The sequence below is a fragment of the Prionailurus viverrinus genome, chromosome E1 (genome assembly GCF_022837055.1).
Source record: "Prionailurus viverrinus isolate Anna chromosome E1, UM_Priviv_1.0, whole genome shotgun sequence".
Taxonomy (NCBI): domain Eukaryota; kingdom Metazoa; phylum Chordata; class Mammalia; order Carnivora; family Felidae; genus Prionailurus; species Prionailurus viverrinus.
Genome location: NC_062574.1, coordinates 19,334,426 through 19,353,656, shown reverse-complemented (window position 1 = coordinate 19,353,656; position 19,231 = coordinate 19,334,426). Strand labels below are relative to the sequence as shown.

At 51.4% G+C, this 19,231-nt stretch overlaps 2 protein-coding genes across 8 annotated transcripts in view; both read right to left on the bottom strand.

The window, feature by feature from the left end:
• RAB11FIP4 (RAB11 family interacting protein 4) overlaps positions 1 to 5,503 on the bottom strand; it is a 118,035-nt gene extending 112,532 nt beyond the window's left edge. The window contains exons 1-2 of the mRNA XM_047833502.1: positions 5,499 to 5,503; positions 2,492 to 2,666 (exon numbers count right to left, since the gene is read on the bottom strand). Coding sequence (XP_047689458.1) covers positions 2,492 to 2,650 — 159 coding nt within the window. The 5' untranslated portion in view covers positions 2,651 to 2,666; positions 5,499 to 5,503. The remainder of the gene's footprint in view (positions 1 to 2,491; positions 2,667 to 5,498) is intronic.
• Positions 5,504 to 15,128: 9,625 nt separating this feature from the next.
• Positions 15,129 to 19,231, bottom strand: part of NF1 (neurofibromin 1) — a 248,199-nt gene continuing 244,096 nt past the window's right edge. For all 7 annotated transcript variants that reach the window (XM_047831817.1, XM_047831807.1, XM_047831810.1 and 4 more), the window contains one exon: positions 15,129 to 18,816. In XM_047831817.1, the coding sequence (XP_047687773.1) occupies positions 18,674 to 18,816 (143 nt within the window). In that variant the 3' untranslated portion in view covers positions 15,129 to 18,673. The remainder of the gene's footprint in view (positions 18,817 to 19,231) is intronic.

The following is a 19,231-nucleotide window of genomic DNA, read 5'->3' as shown; positions in this document are numbered from 1 at the left end:
GGCCAAATAACAGGTTTTGATTCAAGAAATTATTGACACAGACCAGAGGCCTGATCTCTTCAACAAGCCAGGATTATTAAAATTTTGTTTTAAAAAAGGAATTGCATTAGAGTAGAGAGACCTAAGGGTCACAACATTGATGCACTGCACAGTCGTAGAGAGGAAACTGGTTTAAACAAAACAGCAAAAATGGACATTTTGGGGCCAAACAGAGAAATGTGAACAAGGTCTGCATATTAAGTGAGATGAAAATTTACTGAAGCAGAAAGTGCTGATCATTTACCGGGAAAAATAATCAGGTTAAAAAACAGTATGCACAGCATGATCTCATTTTATGGGGGAAATCTACATATAAGCATAGAAACAGTTCTGGAAGGATGTAACCAAGGTGTCACAGTGGAGCTGCCTGGGAGATGGAACATAATACCCACATTTCTAATTTCCTACAGTGCGTACAAACTGCTTCTCTAATATGATTATGCTGTAAAAAGAAAGAAATCACTGACCCTTCTCCAGGACTGAGGGGAATCCTGGTTTGGCAGAGGTTTCTAAGAAAGATCCCTGGGGGTCTGGATGGCCAGAAACGTAATATGAATGGAAAGCGTGGTGCACCATGCACAAGGCAGCCTCCTGGGTGTGTGTCAGGTGTTGGGGTTGGAGCAGTCCTGGGGGTCTCCTGACCCAGGTCCTCTGCATTATTACTAGGAAAACTGAGTCACACAAATCAGTTGATGGCAGCTCCAGGGCCATAAGCCAGAGATTTAGCCCCTACCAGGTCATATGGAAATGGCTGGGGCTTCAAGAACAGGGTATTCGACCTGGAGAAGTGAAGACGGGAAGGAGTGGATGGGAAGGAGCTAAGGGGGCAGGAATGTTCTTTTCAAATATTTAAAGGCTGCCACACAGAAGAGAGACCCATGTGAGTCCCTGTGCAGAACCGAGATGACTACGTGACAAGCCGGTTTGGCTCTAAGAGTGCAGGAAAGAGAAGGTTCCAACAACAGCAGCTGTCCAGCTCAGGGATAAGGTGGTGACGCTTGCTAGGGGCTCAGGGGGCCTCCTGCACAGATTGCTGGGAGAACCGCTTTGCTATTCTGGAACTCCGGGTTCCATCAGAGCCAGGCAGGTGCTTCCCCCTGTAGCCTGTGTCCTGGGAGGAGTGCTGGGGCTCTCCCCATGCTAAGGGGCTGCTCGGCTGGCCTCAGAGGCAGCCACTGGTGAGGGCGAGGGGCTTGGCTGGCCTTTGGGGAAGAAGATCCTGATGGCTGCAGGAAATGTGGACTCTAACAAGAAGCACAGCAGCGAGCTTCCTGGGATGGGGTAGCTGACTCCTCCAACTTGATAACCTGCCTCATCCTCTTCCACCTATTGCTCCCAGGTCCTGGCCATGCCCAGGTGCCATGGAGAGATGGGTATCTATCATCTCCCCCTTGCCAGGTGGCAGAGAGGCACGGGTCCAACCTAACCAAGTCCTGGCTTCTCCCATGTTCTGGAATGCTAGGCACGAGGTGCCCCAGGAACAGAATGCCAGCCAGTGCCCATCTGATGCCCCCAGTGCCCACGCTCCCCACACAGAGCCTGAGGCCTTAGGTGGGCTTGGAAACTCAGGGCTTCTGTTCCCAGGAGAAAACCCCTGACCATGTCAGAGTGGGCAGTAACTCCAGAATGAGGACGCTCCCCGTCAGGTGGGTGTCCTGCCCTCCCTCCCGGACCCAAGTCACCAGTCCTTGTGCCCATGGCACGAGAGGACACTGGTCGAGGGAGCATTTATCGCTATTCCTCTGGCTACCCCACTGGCAACACCCACCCACTGATTCTGGCCCTGCTAACAACCAACAGAACTCCTGCTTTCCCCAAATAGACGCGGGCCTATCGCAGGGGACACTGCAAGCTTGGCTCTGGCTGGCCTGCCGCAGCTAACACAGCCAGCTGCCAGCCAGGCCTGCCCATCGGAGCCCGAAAGAGGGGTCACCAGGTGTCATCCTCCTCCTGGGTGCGAGGCCCGGTGGGTGCAGTCCGGCTGCAGCGCGCTCCCAGTGGGCCCGTCCACCCACTGGCTGGGCCCAACGGGGCGCACGCCCCACTCCCCGCCGCCCCCCACCGCGTCCTGGAATTCCGTTCCCACAGACCCGGGCCGGCTCTGTCTCCGCAGGGGCAGGGAGGGCGGGGGTCCCGAAGCCGGGTTCTTGACAGCGCCTTCCCCCAAGTGGGTTTTCACACGGGCCAGAGGGACCCGCACTGCGGGGGAGGGAAGGTGGGCAGAGAAGCCACCCTGGGCGTGCCGCGTGCCGCTCGCCGCCGCGGGCGCTGTGGGGGGGGGGGGGGGGGGAGAAGCGGGGGTCCGACCGGGCAGGGGGAGGGGGAGGTGCCGGGGGGTAGGGGGTCCGCTCGGGCGGTGGGGGTGGGGGAAGGGGCTGGCGCCGGCGGGGCCCCTCCCGGGCAGGTGGAGGGCAGGGCCGCCGGCGGGGGCCCGGGGACGCGGCGCCCTTACCTCCTCGCCCTGGCCGAAGCGCAGCCCCAGCGCCGCGACGCGCTCCACGCGCAGGAAGCCGTCGGGGTCGCGGCCGCACACCTCGAACACCTCGCGCAGGCGGCGCACGGAGCGCAGCAGAGCCGCGGGGGCGCCCGCCCAGCCCGCGCCGCCCGCCATCCGGCCGGCCCCGCGGCTAGCCCGAGCCCCGCGCCGCCCGCCGCGGCCGCCGCAGCCCGCCCCGCGCCGCCGCCGCCGCCATCGCCGCCGCGCGCCCTCCGGGCCGCCCGCCCGCCCGCGCGCCTCTGCGACGCGCAGCCTCCGCCCGGCGGCGGCCGAGCCGTGTCAGCGGCGGCGCCGCAGCCCCGCGCTCCGGGCGGGCGGGGAGGGGCGGCGGCGGCGCGGAGGCTGCAGACAAAAGGAGCCGCGCTCCTGCGGGGCGGGCCGCCCCCCGCCCCGCCGACTCGGTTTCCCTCTGCTCCCCCCTCCTCCCAGAAAACCGGAGGGGGGCGCGCGGCCGGTGCCCGGAAACTCCCAGCTGCCCGAAGGCCCCGCCCCCCTGGGAGAAGGCAGACGAGAGGCCCGGGTCCCACCGCCTCGCCTCCGCGCTCGCGGCCCCCACCCCGCCGCCCGCCCGTCCCCGCTGCCGGCGCCCCGGGGGCGTCCCCGGCAGGACCCGGCGCTCTGCAGGTTCTAGGTGTTTTCCTCCGTTCGTGTCCGATTGTTCATTCATTCGGAAGCTGAGGGCCAGAGAGGTTGAACTACTTACCCTGGGCCACACAGCTTGTGAGAGGAAGGGCTAACATTTATATCCAGTCCAGATCTGGATGGACCTAGACTCCCTACTCCTAACCTCTGGAACGGTTTCCAGGCTTTGGACCACACGGTCTTCCCCAGCAGCATTTGTGGGGCCAGATGCCTGCTGGGGGAAGGACGGGGAGAGGAAGAGCAGGGAACAGAGCTCCAGCCCCAATAGGCATCCAGCGACAGGGGAGGGAGAGAGAGGACGGGGCCGGCAGGAGGAAGAAGAAGCAAGCAACTAGGTTTGCCTGTTGCCGACACAAAACACCTGAGGGAGGTTCCCTCCCTTCCCCTGGGTTTGCACGCTCACCCCTCTCTGGCAGGCCCTGGGTGCCTGAGCCCTGCCCAAGCTCAGAGGCCAGGACAGAATCTGAGAGGTGGCAGCGGCCTCCAGGCCTGGACCTTAGCCTCCTGCCAGGAGTGCTCAGCCGAGCCTCCACCCGGGCTCCCCCTGATGACTCTACCTGGCCCCCCCCTCCCCTCCCCTGCCCCTCCCCTGCTCTAGTGCTCTCTCTCTGAAAATAAACATTAAAAAAGAAAAAGAGGTTTCCTCATCCAGGAAGCCTTCCCTGATGGCACTCCATCTTGCCTGTTAGTCTGAATTCGGGTGCTTTCCTCCAGGTGCCTTCTTAGTTTTATAATTCTGTGGTGGGGTGCCCATCTCCCCCACCATGCCAGGAAACCCACCAGGACATGATGTGTCTTTTTTTTTTTTTTAAGTTTATTTATTTTGACAGAGAGCGCACGAGAGCTCAAGCAGGGGAAGGGCAAGAGAGGGAGAGAGAGAATCCCAAGCAGGCTCTGCCATGTCAGCACAGAGCCTGACGTGGGGCTCAAATCTGTGAACCACGAGATCGTGACCTGAGCCCCACACCAAGAGTCGGACGCTCAACCCACTGAGCCACCCAGGTGCCCCCAGAACAGGATATGTCTTAATCACCTTCTTGTCCTCATTACCAGCCAAGGGTGTGTCCCAAAGAAGCCCCAGCCCCAGGAACCGAGCAGTGTAGAGACCAAGGCGGGGAGTCTGGAGTGGGCTGGGGGCAAGTTTTGCACGTGGGCTGTGTGGCCTCTCCTCTCTGGCCTCTGGTCTTCCTGCTCACTCTGAGTGGGCCCACCATGTGGCCTCTCTGACTGTGGGCCCCAGTCTTCCGTCTGTCTAGCCCCCATTCCAGGGGTGAATGTGGTCTTTATCTGCCCTTTCCCCCTTGACACTTGAATTCCTCCGGGAGCACCTCCTGGGAAGACAGACTTTTGAGTTTGAGGACTGGAGAGTCTAAGCTGTGGGAAAGCGGGAAAGGGGGCGGTCATGGGGTAAGGGTGGAGGTTGGGGGCGGGCTGGGTTCTGGGAAGGGTGTGGGCTTCTCTGCCAGCTGGATGCTCCTCAGCAAGGTACTTCGAGTCTCAGTTTCCACATCTGTACAATGGGCACAGTAACAGTACCTCCCATAGAGGGTGGCCAGAGATTAGACCTAATGTACACAAAGGGTCTGCATATCACCTGCCGTGGGAAGCACGAGAGGAAACAGAGGAAGAGAATTAGGGAGAGCCAGGGGGACGGCGGGGAGAGGCTGAGGGAGAGGCTGGAGGTCCAGCAAGCCTGCTGGCGGGAAGGTGAGCAGGGGAAGCTGGGGCTGCTGCCTGCCTTCTGGAACCTTCTTAGTCATTCTCCCCAAGTCAGCTCCTGCCCATTTTCTCTCACCCAAGAGGCTCACACAGAAAGCAGTGAGCAAAAGCTGGAGCTGCCTTCTGTGGGCAGCTAGAGAGATGTCTGGCAGAGCTCTCCCTGGCATCAGATCCCCTAACTGGGGAACCAGGGAGCTGGATGACCTCACCCAGTTCCACAGGCGGAGGTGGGAGTCACAGATCTGAGCATGACCAGATCAGTCCCAGGTGAACCAGGCCCGAAGTCCCTGTGTCCCCAGGCGATTTCCAACAGCTGCCCGGCCTCACAGGCACACCTGGGAAATACATATGGAAGGAGCAGTGGGGATTCCAACCCATTCTCTAGGGAGAAGCCTCGACAGGCTTCAGCCTCTCCGGTCTCCTGTCTCTCCTCACCCCTGCCCCAGAGCATCCCAGCTCCCTCCTGCCTCCCTCTGCCTGGGGCACCTCCTCATTCCCACCTCCTCCCAAGCCACTTCCTCCAGCCTGCCTTTCCAAGGTGCCCTGGAAGTGGCACAGGCACCTCCTGCAGGAAGCCTTCCCTGGTTACATTCTCTTTCACCTTGACTGTCTCTCCGCTCTGCTCCTGCAGCATTCTGTGCAGACAAGCGAAGCCACCCTGTCCTGAGGGTCAGGTGGGTCGGTATATGTAAATGTCAGTGCCCAGGTGGTGAGTGCCTGCTATTTTGAATGTCCTTGAGTCTCTCCTGTTATATATCACAAGAGCACTTGGGAAGTGGGTGTGAAAGGTCACACAGAGGTCCCTGAGGGTGGGGACTCCCCGTGCCATTTCTTGGTTTTCTAGCTCCCAGCTCCTGGCACAATGATCAACACACACAGGCAGGGTCTGTGAGGGAGTAAGTTGAGGAAGGAAGGGTGAAATGTGTGTGGTAGTCTGGAAGACGCCCCCTGATGAAACCCACCTCCCAATCCCTGGGACCTGCGAACGTGACCTTTATTGGAACAAGAGTCTTTGCGGATGTGATGAAGGGATCTGGAGATGGGGAGATTATCCTGGGTTCCCCGGGTGGGCTCTAAATACAGCCACACTTAGAGAGAGGTCTGACAGAAACAGAAAAGGAGGCAGCGTGAACACACAACCAGAGGTCAGGGTGGTGCAGCCATTAGCCAAGGTATGAATATCATGTGGAAAGGTATTAAAAATTACCGAGAGCCAGTTGGGATCCCAGACAGCTGAGCTGAACACTAGGTCCTGCTCTCTTAGCTCATGATTCTGCACGACTTCACGTCTCTGAGCCTCAGTGTTCCCATCTGTAAAGTGGGGACGGTAGTTCCTGCCTCACAGAGGCCCCAGGGGTTCGTAATGAGAAAGTGAATGGAACATGCCCTGTGCGGTGCCTGGGCTGGTGACCGGCCTGTGGTCCGGTACGTGTGTCCGCAGGGGGACGTTTGGAACCAATCTGAAAGGGGGAAGCATTTTTGGTTTTCATGTAGGGGCATTGACTTCATCATCCATGCTGTGTGGAAACGGAGCAGGATTCACAGTTTTTTGGTTTTTTTTTTTTCTTGCTCACAACCTGTGGGGTTTTATTTAACCATGAATAATTATCGCTCTGGAGAGGAGGAAGGTGGCGTGAACTCGTTTGCTTTCTTCACCTGTCCTAAAATATGCTTGGCCAGCAGACGCAGAGTGCCCATAGGGTCGTGGAAGCCAGCAGCACCCTGCCCGGGGGGTGCCAAGGACTGGGGCGTGTCCAGGTGAGCAGGGCATCCAAAGACATTGTCCTTCCTTGTTGGGAGGGCTGCCCAGGAAGCTGGGGGTTTCGCTCCCGTGGGTGCCCACGCGGAACCTTCTCTGACCCTCGGATTGCTAACTGATTGCTAACCTTCCTTCCAAGATTCTCAGAAGGGTGCAAAACCTTGCTTATTCGGCCCGAGTGAGTTCCAGATCCTTTCACCAGTGCAGAAATGGCTCCTAAAAGCCCAGTAGCCGCTCCTGGATGCCTCAAGGGCTGCGGAGCCGTCTCCAACCACGGGTCTCACCTACCGGAAGTCGGCTTCCCCGGGACTCAGCACGTTCCCCTGTGCCAGCCTCCTCTGCTGCCCCCTTCTGCAGAAAAGAAAAACTCCCAGGTCCTCAGTGTGACCGGCAAACAGGCAGGACCTTTACAGTGCGATCCCAGCGGCGGGCCCTTTGTTCTGTAAGATGGCAGGACAGTAAAGCCATCCACCACACTGTTACCCATTTATCGAGCATGGACCTTGACTCCGAGACACTGACTTGACCCAGCGTCGATGGACGACACACCCGGCTTGTCTTATGAATTGCCTGTCCCCCCTGCCTGGAATGTCCTACCTCCCCTCGTCTCCACAGCCATCCTTCAGGCACCACCTCCTCCGAGAAGTCTTCCCTGAGTTGCCCTCACCGCTCTGCTCCCACAGAACCCCATGCAGACTCTCCTAGGGTGTTTCTGTGAGGTTCCAGTGATGCTTGCTGAGCGTCCCAGCTGATCTTTGGCTCTACTTCCTTCTTCCTCGGGCCCCTGTAACAACACTAGGAGACCGACAACACGTCCGGCACTGTGCCACGGGCTTCCCGTGAGCCAACTCTGTTGTCTCCAGCAGCTCGTGGGAGGGTTCGAATCCCAGCGGGTTGACTCCAGGTACCCTCTCCTGGTGAGGCCCGCTCCTCTCCTCTGGTTTCGTCTCCTGATAGCACCGGGGTCTCTCTGTCCTCCCAGAGCAAGAACTGCTCCCCCACCCCCCCAAACAAAGTGGGATCACAGCATCTTTGTGTCTCTGCTGGGGGGTCTGACCCACAGCTAATGTGTCTCAGGGGCCTTTGCTGTTAGTCTCACGGGTCTTAGAACAAACAGGCTCCTTGGTCCTGCCAGGCCAGGAAACGCAGCCTGGTCAGGGCCAGTGGGTGCCACGGGCTGACTTCCTCTTACCCCCAGTAGGCTGGCATATGCTCTGTGCTGTTGGGAGCCCGGCAGGCCCGTCCTGGGCCTCTGCCATTTTTGTGGGAGGTATGTAATGGAAAGGCTGAGAGTGCGGGGTTCAGACTCCAAGGGCTTGAGGTCCACATCCTGGCTCGACCACTTATAAGCCACGTGTCCTTGACCAAGCGACTTAATCTCAATGCTCTTATCTGTAAAATGGGCATAATGATATCTACCCCACAGAGTAGTAAAGACAAAATAATATCCCCTATCTTAACCTTCCCACCCCAGCGTTCTTGAAAAATACTGGTGTGAACACAGACTGTTTGCTGTACGTTGTGCTTTTTTTTTTTTTTTTAGGTTCATTTATTTGAGAGAGAAAAAGCACGAGTGGGGGAGAGGCAGAGAGATAAGGAAAGAGAGAGAGAATCCCAAGCAGGCTCCGTACTGTCAGCGAGGAGCCCAACGTGGGGCTCAAACTCACGAACCGTGAGATCATGACTTGAGCTGCAGTCGGGTGCTTAGCTGACTGAGCCACCCAGGCGCCCCCATATCGGTCAGCTCAATAGTTAACCGTTGTCTTGGAGTTGAGACTCATGTCACAAGGTACCTGGGATATTAACAAGGACTTAGTAAATGGGTAAATGGCAGGTGGTATTACTGTGCTGTTAATTGTTGCAGTTTCCCCCTGGACCCCCTCCCCCTCCAGGGGATCATACATTCTGCCCTAGGGAACTCAGAAAGTAGCCATGTGGGACTTACTTTGGGCCGTGAAATGTGGAGGAACTGTCACTTAGGGATAGACTTATGAGCCAAAGCAGGGTTCTCCATGTCTCCTTGTCCTCTGCCATGAGATTGGCAATGTCCCGCATGGATGCCGCTTGTCAGCCTGGGTCATAGAATAAAGGTGACATGGGGGTGAGGCGGGGCCATTTGTTACTGAAAGGTAACTGGGCTCAGGAGGAGGGCTGAGAAAGGTTATCCCAAAGGCCTGATGATCAGAGAGCCAGAGACTGTCAGGATGGGAGACACCTTCCTGCCAACCCCTTTGTCTGATTCAAACCCAAAGTCTTAAGAAGGAAAGTGAGTGCCCAAGGTCACAAGGCTTTTTGGTGGCAGAGACAGGACCACGGCCCAGGTGGCCTCCTGGCCCCCATCAATGCTTCTTCCCACACGGAAGCATGGGGGCAGCAGGTGGGGCAGGTGATCCTGGAATGACTGATGTAGAATCTCAGGCAGTAGGCGAGAGTCCCAGCTACTAATTCTGCCACCCCTGCTTGAGAAGCTTAAAAACCAAAATAACAGCCAGAAATCCAAGGTGTCCCAGTTTTGCTGAATACACACGTGGGAGGGGTGTGGGGGCTGGGAGCTGGGCTGGACAAGCCAGGGTCACCGAGATTTAGGAACACAGAGGCCAAGGGAGTGTCAGGTCTTCCTGCTGGGACCCCCCCACCCACAGTGACACTGCACAGGAGGCACTGGAGGGTCACCTTGCCGTGAAGTCCTCCAGAGGCCTCTTGAGAACAGACTGAGGTGCAGTGTTTTTATGGTTTGTTTTGGGTAAACCGCACACTCACCATGGGGCTTGAACTCACGACCCTGAGATCAAGAGTCACATGCTCCACTGACTGATCGGCCAGGCGCCATGTTTCAAGGGGGCTCTGTCGGTTAAGTGTCCGACTTTTGGTTTTGGCTCAGATCATGATCTCATGGTTTGTGGGATCGGGCTCAGCGTCAGGCTCTGTGCTGGCAGTGTGGAGCCTGCTTGGGATTCTCTTTCTCCTTTTCTCTCTGCCCTTCTCCCCCTCAAAATAAATAAACTTAAATAAATAAAAAACAAACAAATAAATAAAAGGGGTTCCAGCAGGGATCCTGGCCTCCAGCAAAGGCAGCCCAAGAAACAAAGCAGCAAAGGAGCAGAGAGGGCTCCCTCCCCGTGCTCCATCCATCTGCCTCCCTGGGAATTGGCCGGTTCTCCTCCGCCCCCTGCTGTTCAGGGGAGGTAAGATCACTCCTAAGAGGCAGTGTTGCTTTCCTAGACTTCTACGTATAAACTATGCATATGAATATATATGTGCACATATATAAACATAATTGAGGATCAGCCCTCATGCACAGTTTTCAAACTCTTGATTCTACTGGAAGTTTTCTCTCAAATTTAAATATTGTTCTTTAAACCCGTTTTTAAATTTTTTTTTTTTTTCAATGTTTATTTATTTTTGGGATAGAGTGAGACAGAGCATGAACGGGGGAGGGGCAGAGAGAGAGGGAGACACAGAATCAGAAACAGGCTCCAGGCTCTGAGCCATCAGCCCAGAGCCTGACGCGGGGCTCGAACTCACAGAGCGTGAGATCGTGACCTGGCTGAAGTCGGACGCTTAACCGACTGCGCCACCCAGGCGCCCCTAAACCCGTTTTTAAAGGCTATATAAGGAGGCCCTTGTCAGCTTCCAGAAAGTGCTGGAAAAACGTAGATAATTTGGCTAACGTTTTGGTTGTCTCCAGGTGTTTTGATATTATATATGATACTTTAATGGAAGTCTTAGCACTCTGATCCCTTCTTTCTCTAGGCTAGATGACCAGATTACAGTATTACTGGGGCAAACGGTGCGGATGTTCTTAAGGCTGGTGACACAGGAAGATGAGGTCAAGTGCATGAGTCCATCCCACTCTCTCCTGACCAGCACCAAGTATCAGTTAGATACATCTATGCTAATTTGACAGATGAAAATATTTCACTGTATCTATTGGAATTTTTTTCTTTACTGAGTGTGAACTTTTTCATTGTATAGTGATTAGCAATTGGTACAGTATTTCTGTGAATTAGCCATTCATGTCCTTTGCCCATTTTTTTTTTCTACATGGGTCTTTTCTTAAAATTGATTTTGGGGCACCTGGGTGGCTCAGTGGGTTAAGCATCTGACTTTAGCTCAGGTCATGATCTCTTGGTTTGTGAGTTTAAACCCCACATCGGGCTCCTTGCTGGCAGTGTGCAGCCTGCTTGGGATTCTCTCTCTCTCTCTCTCTCTCTCTCTCTCTCTCCCCTTCTTTCTACCCCTCCCCACCTCACCCTAAGTAAATAAACATAAAAAAATAAAATAAAATAATTGATTTTAATGAACTCTTTATAATAGGAACAGTTTCTCTGTTGGCCTTTATTTTTATTTAGTTTTTTCTCTGTTGGCCTTTAAATTTTGGGTGAGTTCTTTGGACATGGGGGCATTTTGGCATAATCTTTAGGATATCTTCCGCTGCTTTCGGCTTACAAAGTCCTTCCCTATTGTGAGAGTTATTTACGTTCTTGGCCAACATTTCTAGCCATCCTTCTGGGCAACAAAGAATCGCTTTTTGGGACCCTTGTGATTTATTTTGTGGAGCTGTGTGACAAGTCTGGGAGTGACAGTGAGCAGAAGTGGTTGCACGCCTGGCCTCAGGCCTATAATTGCTAATGTGAGACCTCCCTGGGTGCTGGGCTCTCTCTCCAATCTGGTAGTCACCAGCCCCATGTAACTACATTTAATGTAAATGACATAAAAAGTAAGTTCGTCAGTTTCAATAGCCACATTTCGGCCTCGTGTGGCTGTGGCCACCATACTGGACAGGGTGGCTATGGAACATTAACATCGTCCCAGGGGGAGACTGGGGCAGCGGTGCCCGAGCTCCCCCTCTGCTGTCTGACCAGCTCTTTGCTGTGGAGGCGGCACTTTGGAGCCATAGAAACTGGGTGAGCAGCGCCCCCTACCAGCCAGTGGTGGACACGTAGCAGGGTGGGGAATCCGCCTTTGTGGCTTAATGAAATTGGGAGGTTACTGGTGTTTTGTTTCGTTTAAACTATAGCATAATTAGGACCTTTTTGCCTGTTCCATTCTATTTAGTTTAATTAAATGATCAATTTGAAATATTTTAAAATGTCTATATTATCTAGTAAGGGAAGTTTCCAACTATGTTTTTTTCTTTTTTCTTAGCCATGCTTTCTTGTTTATGCTCCAAGATACACCCTAGGGTCATTTTGTTTGGATCTGGATTGGAAGTGCATTAAATCGGCAATTTGCAGGGGCGCCTGGGTGGCTCAGTCCGTTGAGCATCTGACTCTTGATTTCAGCTCAGGTCATGATCTCAGGTTTGAGACTGAGTCCCACATCTGGCTCTGTGCGGACAGCGTGGAGCCTACTTGGGGTTCGCTCTCTCTGCTCCTCTCCACCTCTCAAAATAAATAAATGAACTTCATTTAAAAAGGAGTTAAAAAAAAATCAGTAACTTGGGAAGACTTGACACTGTACTATTCAGTTCTCCCACCCAGGGCTGTGGTCTGTCTCTCCATTTACTCAGCTCTCCTTTCAGACCTGCCGGTCAGGTGAGTCACATGCCCACCTGCTGAGAAGTGCTGTGGGAGGAGGACAACACAGTGACTTTTTACGAAGCAAAATTAATTCCTCTTAAAGAATCCCCTCTCTCCCTACTCTTTTGAGGTTGAAATGGCTTTTTCATTATACAAAGACTTTTTAAAAAGGTTCGTGCTTTCTTCTAACGGTATGAATGGACAAAATACATTTTGGAAATTTTACTGAAACGTGAAATCTCAAAACCTGGATTACGGTTTTCAGTCGGTCTTTATTAGGAGACACAGGTCATCTCCATTTTGGTAGGGATTTTGCACTGGGATGGCTATTAGGAAGAGGGTCTTTTTTTTTTTTTTTTTTTTTTCTTATTACATCTATTTCTACAGTTCCCTGAGAACACAGAGCCTTACGTGTCCTTCAGCAACCATCTGCCGAGGGCCTCGAACGCGCATGATGCCTGTAACTGAGGCTCAGAGCCTAGCCGGAGTGTAGGAGCGCTCCATCCCAACCCTGCCAACGAGCAGCTGTTCCAGAACCAAGAGAAACCAGTGCCTGAACGGAGCCATTTCCAGGAGGTGCTGATGCTGGAGTTCATTTGGGAAAACAAGGGGTCCAATCGATGTTTCTTTCTTCCGTGAGCGGAATGAATGCCTGCAAACTCAGAAATGGACTCTTTTGTTAATCAAAACAAAACCAAACGTTTTTTTTTTGTTTTTTTTTTTTCATTTGTCTCCGGATACAAGTATAGGGGGCGGTAGTGGCGTTTTTGCTCGAAGCCTAGATCACCCATTTCTTTTCTGCTTTCAGTGCATAGATCACTCAATCAATAAGGGAGGACCCCTTGCCGTCAGTTTCTGACTGTACTTGGACTTTGGGCCAGACTCAGAGATACAGAGTACCCCTGTTTTTGCTGCTCTGGGGCTAAGGCATGTTTGTTAAAAATCTTTGTAAATGTTTATTTGAGAAAGAGATAGAGATAGAGAGGGAGAGAGAGGAGAGATAGCATGAGCGGAGAAGGGGCAGAGAGAGAGAGAGAGAGAGGGAGACACAGAATCTGAAGCAGACTCCAGGCTCTGAGCTGTCAGCACAGAGCCCGATGCGGGGCTTGAACCCACGAACTGTGAGATCATGACCTGAGCCGAAGTCGGATGCTTAACTGACTGAGCCACCCAGGTGCCCCTCTTTTTTTTTTTTTTTTAAACATTATTTATTTTGAGAGACAGAGAGAGAGAGAGATAGAGAGAGAGAGGAGAGATAGCATGAGCGGAGAAGGGGCAGAGAGAGAGAGAGGGAGACACAGAATCCGAAGCAGGCTCCAGGCCCTGAGCTGTCAGCACAGAGCCCGACGCGAGGCTCAATCCCACAAACTGTGGTGAGATCATGACCTGGGCTGAAGTCAGACACTTAACCGACTGGGCCACCCAGGCGCCCCTATAACCCTACTTTCAACTGCTCACTAGACATATCTCCACCCGGACACACTTCTTGGTCATTTCTCAAGTCCCCAAGGGTGTCCTAGAAAGCAAAAGTCTGTACAGGCCAAGAAAGGGCACGGGGCCCCACAAAAGATAAACAATATGGTCCGTGTCAAGGAGCTTATTGTCCAGGGATAGAGAGGTGTGGTCCAAAGGGTTATTACCCCAGAGGCATCCCTAGTTTGGGCTACCACGCTTTAGGCCACAGGGAAAAGACAGCGGAGTTATGCCTGGGCACCCAGGACAGTCACCTCAGAGGCTTTACTCTTTGTCCCTCCTAGAACCCCATCCCTGGAGTCTGCCTGTGCCTCAGAGGGCCCAAGAAATATTAGCAAGCTCTTCAGGTGAGGTACACCTGCTCTGCGTCCCCACAAACAGACCAGCCCTTGCCCCACACGTGCGGGAATCTGTTTCATGGTGCTTTAGTCCTTTATTTAACGCCAGGCACTGCCATCCTCCTAAGGATCAGCTCTGTCCTGCCTACAGGGTTTAGGCTGGATTCTTTCTCCACCCGGGAGTAGCCCACCTAATGGGGTAAATAGTAAAGCTGGCATCAGCTGAGCCAGGGAAAGTGTTTTCCAGTGTTTACCCATGTAGCGTCACAGAAGAGTCCACGGAGGGAACGCTGAAAAGGTGGGGAGAGGTGTACGGTCCCAACACAGGCCCTCTGACTGCTCCATCTCAGGGGGGTCTTGGCATTTCCAACGGCTCATTTTAAAAGAAGTCAAGACGGCTCATCCCAGAGAACAGTCACCCCTCAGCTTGAGCTGTCCTGAAAAAGCACTGGGTGGGGGTCAGGACACACAACCCCCAAACACGGCACAGGGAGTCTGAGAAAATGGCGGAGGCATTCACTCTGACCTTGCCCCTGCCCTTTCCCCCTGAAAACAGGGCATGATCCCCTCCTGTGAGAGCCATTCTCCCTAGGCCCAGAAAAAAGGAGCATCCTTATCTCCAAAGACAAGACCATGGAAACAAACAGGCCTTGCTAAGTGTCCCCCACCCTCCCCTTGACTACACTTACCTCACACTCTTTGACTATCATGTTCCTCCGTGACCGCCCTCTTCATTGAGCAGAACAAGCATAAACACCCCCAGGTCTAATTGCTTCGGGTCTTCATTTTCTTATAAAGGCTCCTGTGTCATGTAAAACTTGTATACTGTAAACCTGTGCTGTGTGCTTTTCTTCTGTTAAGCTGTTCTTGTCAGTTTAATTCTCAGACCCAGCCAGGGACCCTAAAAGGCGCGAGGAAAACTCTTCCTCCCCTACACGGTTCACCAAAATTATTTTACTTTTCCTTTAGAGAGGTTCTGGAAATAGAAAGGTCTGTCCCATGCTGTGGGAGGGAGGAGAACCCAAGGCATCCTTAAAAGAAAGGAACCGGCCTTGATGTTTCAAAAGATCAGGGAGAAGTGGGGGGAAGTGAGAAAACAGAGCTGAGGCATGTGAAGCAATTAAACAACTCCCCACATCTTAGAGCAGATTGAATTTACATTTTACTTAAAAAAAGGGGGGGGGGTGGGTGGTGTGGAGTACATACACAGGGAGGAAAACGGGGTGGGAACAACAATGGTCTGAAATGGATTTCTACAATTTTCCCCTACAATGATCCATTCTGACTGCCGGGCAGTATTTCTCCTGCTGGCGGACAATATTCACAAGGCTGTAGACAAGGGAACTGCCAAAGTTTAGGCCCAGATGGAAAGGAGAGGAAGTTATCATATACAATGTAAGTTTACAATACACAGCATTTTCTTTAAATGATGTAACGCAGTCGCAGGAAGAAGTTAACAATACTAACACGAGAATAATCAAATTTTTGTTATCCATGTACAGCAACTAACTGCTTTACAAAAAAAGCAAAATAATACAATATATCATCACATGTATTTACAGTGTAGTAAATATACTTTTCTGTCAAATTTTACACAAACTATTTACAGGTGAATATACTGCTTTAAAAAAAATTGTGTGGCTGACACGAAGAGTGAATTTTTTTTTAGAAGTCCATTGCATAACATTGAATAAGACATGCCTCATGATGCCTGGAGGGCTGGGAGGGGTGTAGCAAACGGAAAGCCAAAACAAAACGGAAAAAGCCTAAAACCCGCCAAGCAGGGAGGGAGTCCTGTGGGGGCGGCAGCTGACTGCTCCTGGGGGTCCAGGCGCCCCCTCCTCCTCCCTCCCCCCCCCACCCATCAGGATTGCACGGGGCTGGCATTCTGTAACGGGCAGGGGAGGGGTGAGTGGATGAAGGGCAGAGCCTCGCCGCTTTCCCCTAGAGCCAGGGAACGGCGTCGCGATGTTGGTGAATAAGGGCGCACCCCTGGGATGGGGCCCGTGATAAAACAGGTGGGTTCTGCACAGCGACGTGCTGAGTCACGTTTGCCTCTTTAGCAAGTCAGGGGAAACATCCACAAACCCCAATTATGATGTTCTTTGTAGAACTCACATTGGATTACGCAAAATGGGCAACTTGCTCTGAACCTCAGATTTCTTGTGTAGATAGATGGTGGTAGGAGGCCTGAGAGAGCGTTTCATTTCTCAGGGGACGAGTACTGGTGAGGCTTAGGCTCATGTTCATTTTAGTTACTTGGAAAGTTAGGTTCTCCTCAAAAGTCAGAAGTTCTCTAAACAAGGTAAATTTTAAACCTTAGGGCGTTCTCAAATTTCCAGGATGTACTGATCAAAAAAGTATTTTTGCAGTTCAAAGAAGGCTCAATTTTGATTTGTGCAACGCTGATCATTTCGTGAGGTACTTCAAGTGAATTCATTCCATTCATTACACTAGAGGGAAATAATGAATAAATTTAAGAAATATCATACCTGGAAAAGTTTGTTATGGAAACATCACTATTTTTTAACAGAAAACCTTTGGCAGTTTCTCTATTTTGATTGGGAGAAGCAGAACAGTGTAACAACACCCACCAACACGCACCGAACCAACCAAGAGGAAAAACATGGAACCACAATGATTAAAGGCTCACATCTGCCTTTTATTCCAGGATCCAAGGAGTCGCGATACCTTCCCAGGAGCACGGGGTCGTGGGAGAACCACGACCTTAACAGCAGCGTGGCATCGGGTTGTTAAGGATCTACCTCTAAACTCAGCTCTAGTCTTAGCATCTTTATAGACTTAGTTGCTCTGTTACTATAAACACTACTCTAACGCAGCCTCTACAATAAAAACACAAATTTAGTTAATTGCACCTGTCTTCAATATTTTCCAACAATTCTATGTCAAAATAACCATTAACTTTAGTATTAACTAAAGTGTTTTCTCCTTTTATTTTGGCAGATGGTTCTTACTTTTCCGAGACTGTAAACAAATTAAAAAAATTAAATTCTTGTTATTTCTCAATATCAAAAGCAATTTTATTTACATTAACATATTACATTGTTACTGTGTGGATAAATGTGAAATGTGTTATATTATTAAAATCAGAACACTTCAATGTACCATTATGTCTTGATTTAGCTGTGGAATTTAATTTACTGAAATCCGCTCATGGAATAGCACTACAGGAAGCTCCCCTCCCCTACGTTTCTTTCCCCTCCCAAAGCCATCACATCGGAACAGATAAAGGGAACCTGGGAATAGGGGGATATTATCTTTTTGTAATAAATACGGTTCAGTTCTAAATTGGAACATCCGGACACTATGACTGTGTTCACTGAAGTCAAATCATTTTGCATACTGCAGGTACCACCCAAAACTTGGGTCTGCATTACCAGGGAAATTCCAACACCAGGATAACCCATACGGTTCAGTATAGCAGCAACTGTTAAGGTCCCCTATTGTCACACGAATGCAGGCCGGCCCGTCCTTTCACAGTGGTTAAATGCAGTTCTATCATATAGAACCCAAATGGTTTGCTAAAAGGATTCCTGATTTTTTCGGAGGGGAGGGGGTGAGATCACGAGACACTTAAAATACATGTCGTCAAAGAAACTTTTGATAATATACACCATACTCTGTGTTTCTGGGAAAGTCATCCGACGAAATTAAAAGCATCAGCTACTCTAGAAGTCACGTACCATTCGATTTTGCTATGGAGCTAATGCAAACATTTACGAAAATGACCTTCAAGGAACAATTTCCAACACTTTGTTCACGGATTACCCTGCTCAGAATTATTTAGGAAAGAAGAGAAGGAGGGGGAAAACAGATCATGACTATACTTAGTATAGTTTTGGCTTACAAAAACAGAAACAACAACTTTCAGCATACTTGAAGGTTAAAAGATAATCAACTGGAGACAAAAATAAACTAGTTTGGACGACGGAGTTTGGATAAGGCCTCAGAACCCGTCGCTTTAATTCGGTAACGTTAAGATATGCGTGGTTATGCTTCCTTTCCTGTGATTATTGCTAATACTCGAGTGTTAGTATTTCTTAAGAACTCATTACAAAACTCTAAATCCCTCCACCCCCCAAAGTACCTTGCCTGTGGCTTTATGGTGTGAAGTCACTGAGGCTTGACGTCTACGGTTCCTTCGGTTTTGTAAGGTAAAAAAAAGTCCACAGCTAAAAGTCAGATTAAACATACCGGGGTTATAGTACTACTTGTCCCATGAACTCCTATCTCGAAAGGTGTGTAAGTGAGACTAACACTTTACTTTGTAGGACGAAGGAGGGGAAAACATAGAAGGCAGAGCTCTGTGCAAATGGCTTTCATAGCTGGCCAGTGGTAGCAGTAATCAAGAGTTCATCCTTTCTCACAAGTGGGACGTTCTCAGTTCAAGCGTCCTGACCTCCCACTTTCTTTGCAGTTGTTCCGAACACCTGCTCACACCAGACACACCAAAAGTAGGAGAACGACAACAACAACAAAAGTTAAAGAAAAAGCAGCATTAGATTTAGGCAATGCTTCCAAGAGTTGATCATCTGGCAACATGGCAGACTCGGACGGGCTCCTCGTGGAACATGAAGTGCAGCGTCACAGCACGGTGGTGAGGGGTCACTGGTGAAGAGCCCGTGTAAGTTAAGTCTGTTTGAAAAAGGAAAGGAAGAAAGCTTCACACGATCTTCTTAATGCTATTACGTTTGAAACTGCCAGCGCTTCTTTGCTTCTGCACCTGGCTTGCGGATCCATGGCGAGTGCGTCCACTGTTACAGTGGCCAGAGGTGGGGGAGAGTTCAACGTTCTCCTTGTCGATCCCTGGAGAGAAGAGAAGCAGCCAGTTACTCTCCCTCCTCTGGTGCTGGGCTCCGGGGCTGAATCTCATGACAGGTAAAGGAGGTTGCAACCTGGCAAATTGCTTTCGCGTATTTCATTGTAACAGCTGCTAGGATGTTTACTCACAAAGACCTTGCCACACACAAAACTTCATATTTTGTTAAGCAAAATTTGCTATCACGGCAGAAAAACAGCATAAGGAAGAAAAGAAAAAGAACAAACTGACAAGTTGCAAGGAAAAGCTAGAGAGGCAGGCGGGCTTGAGCTGAACGAAAGGCTAGCAGCCACCAGGGAAGACGAGAGCTCCTACCACCAAATCATACCAGAAGCTTCCAGCAGAGGTCAGCTTCTAGCCACATTGCCTTACCGGTGTTTAAACACAGAATATACTCTCCAG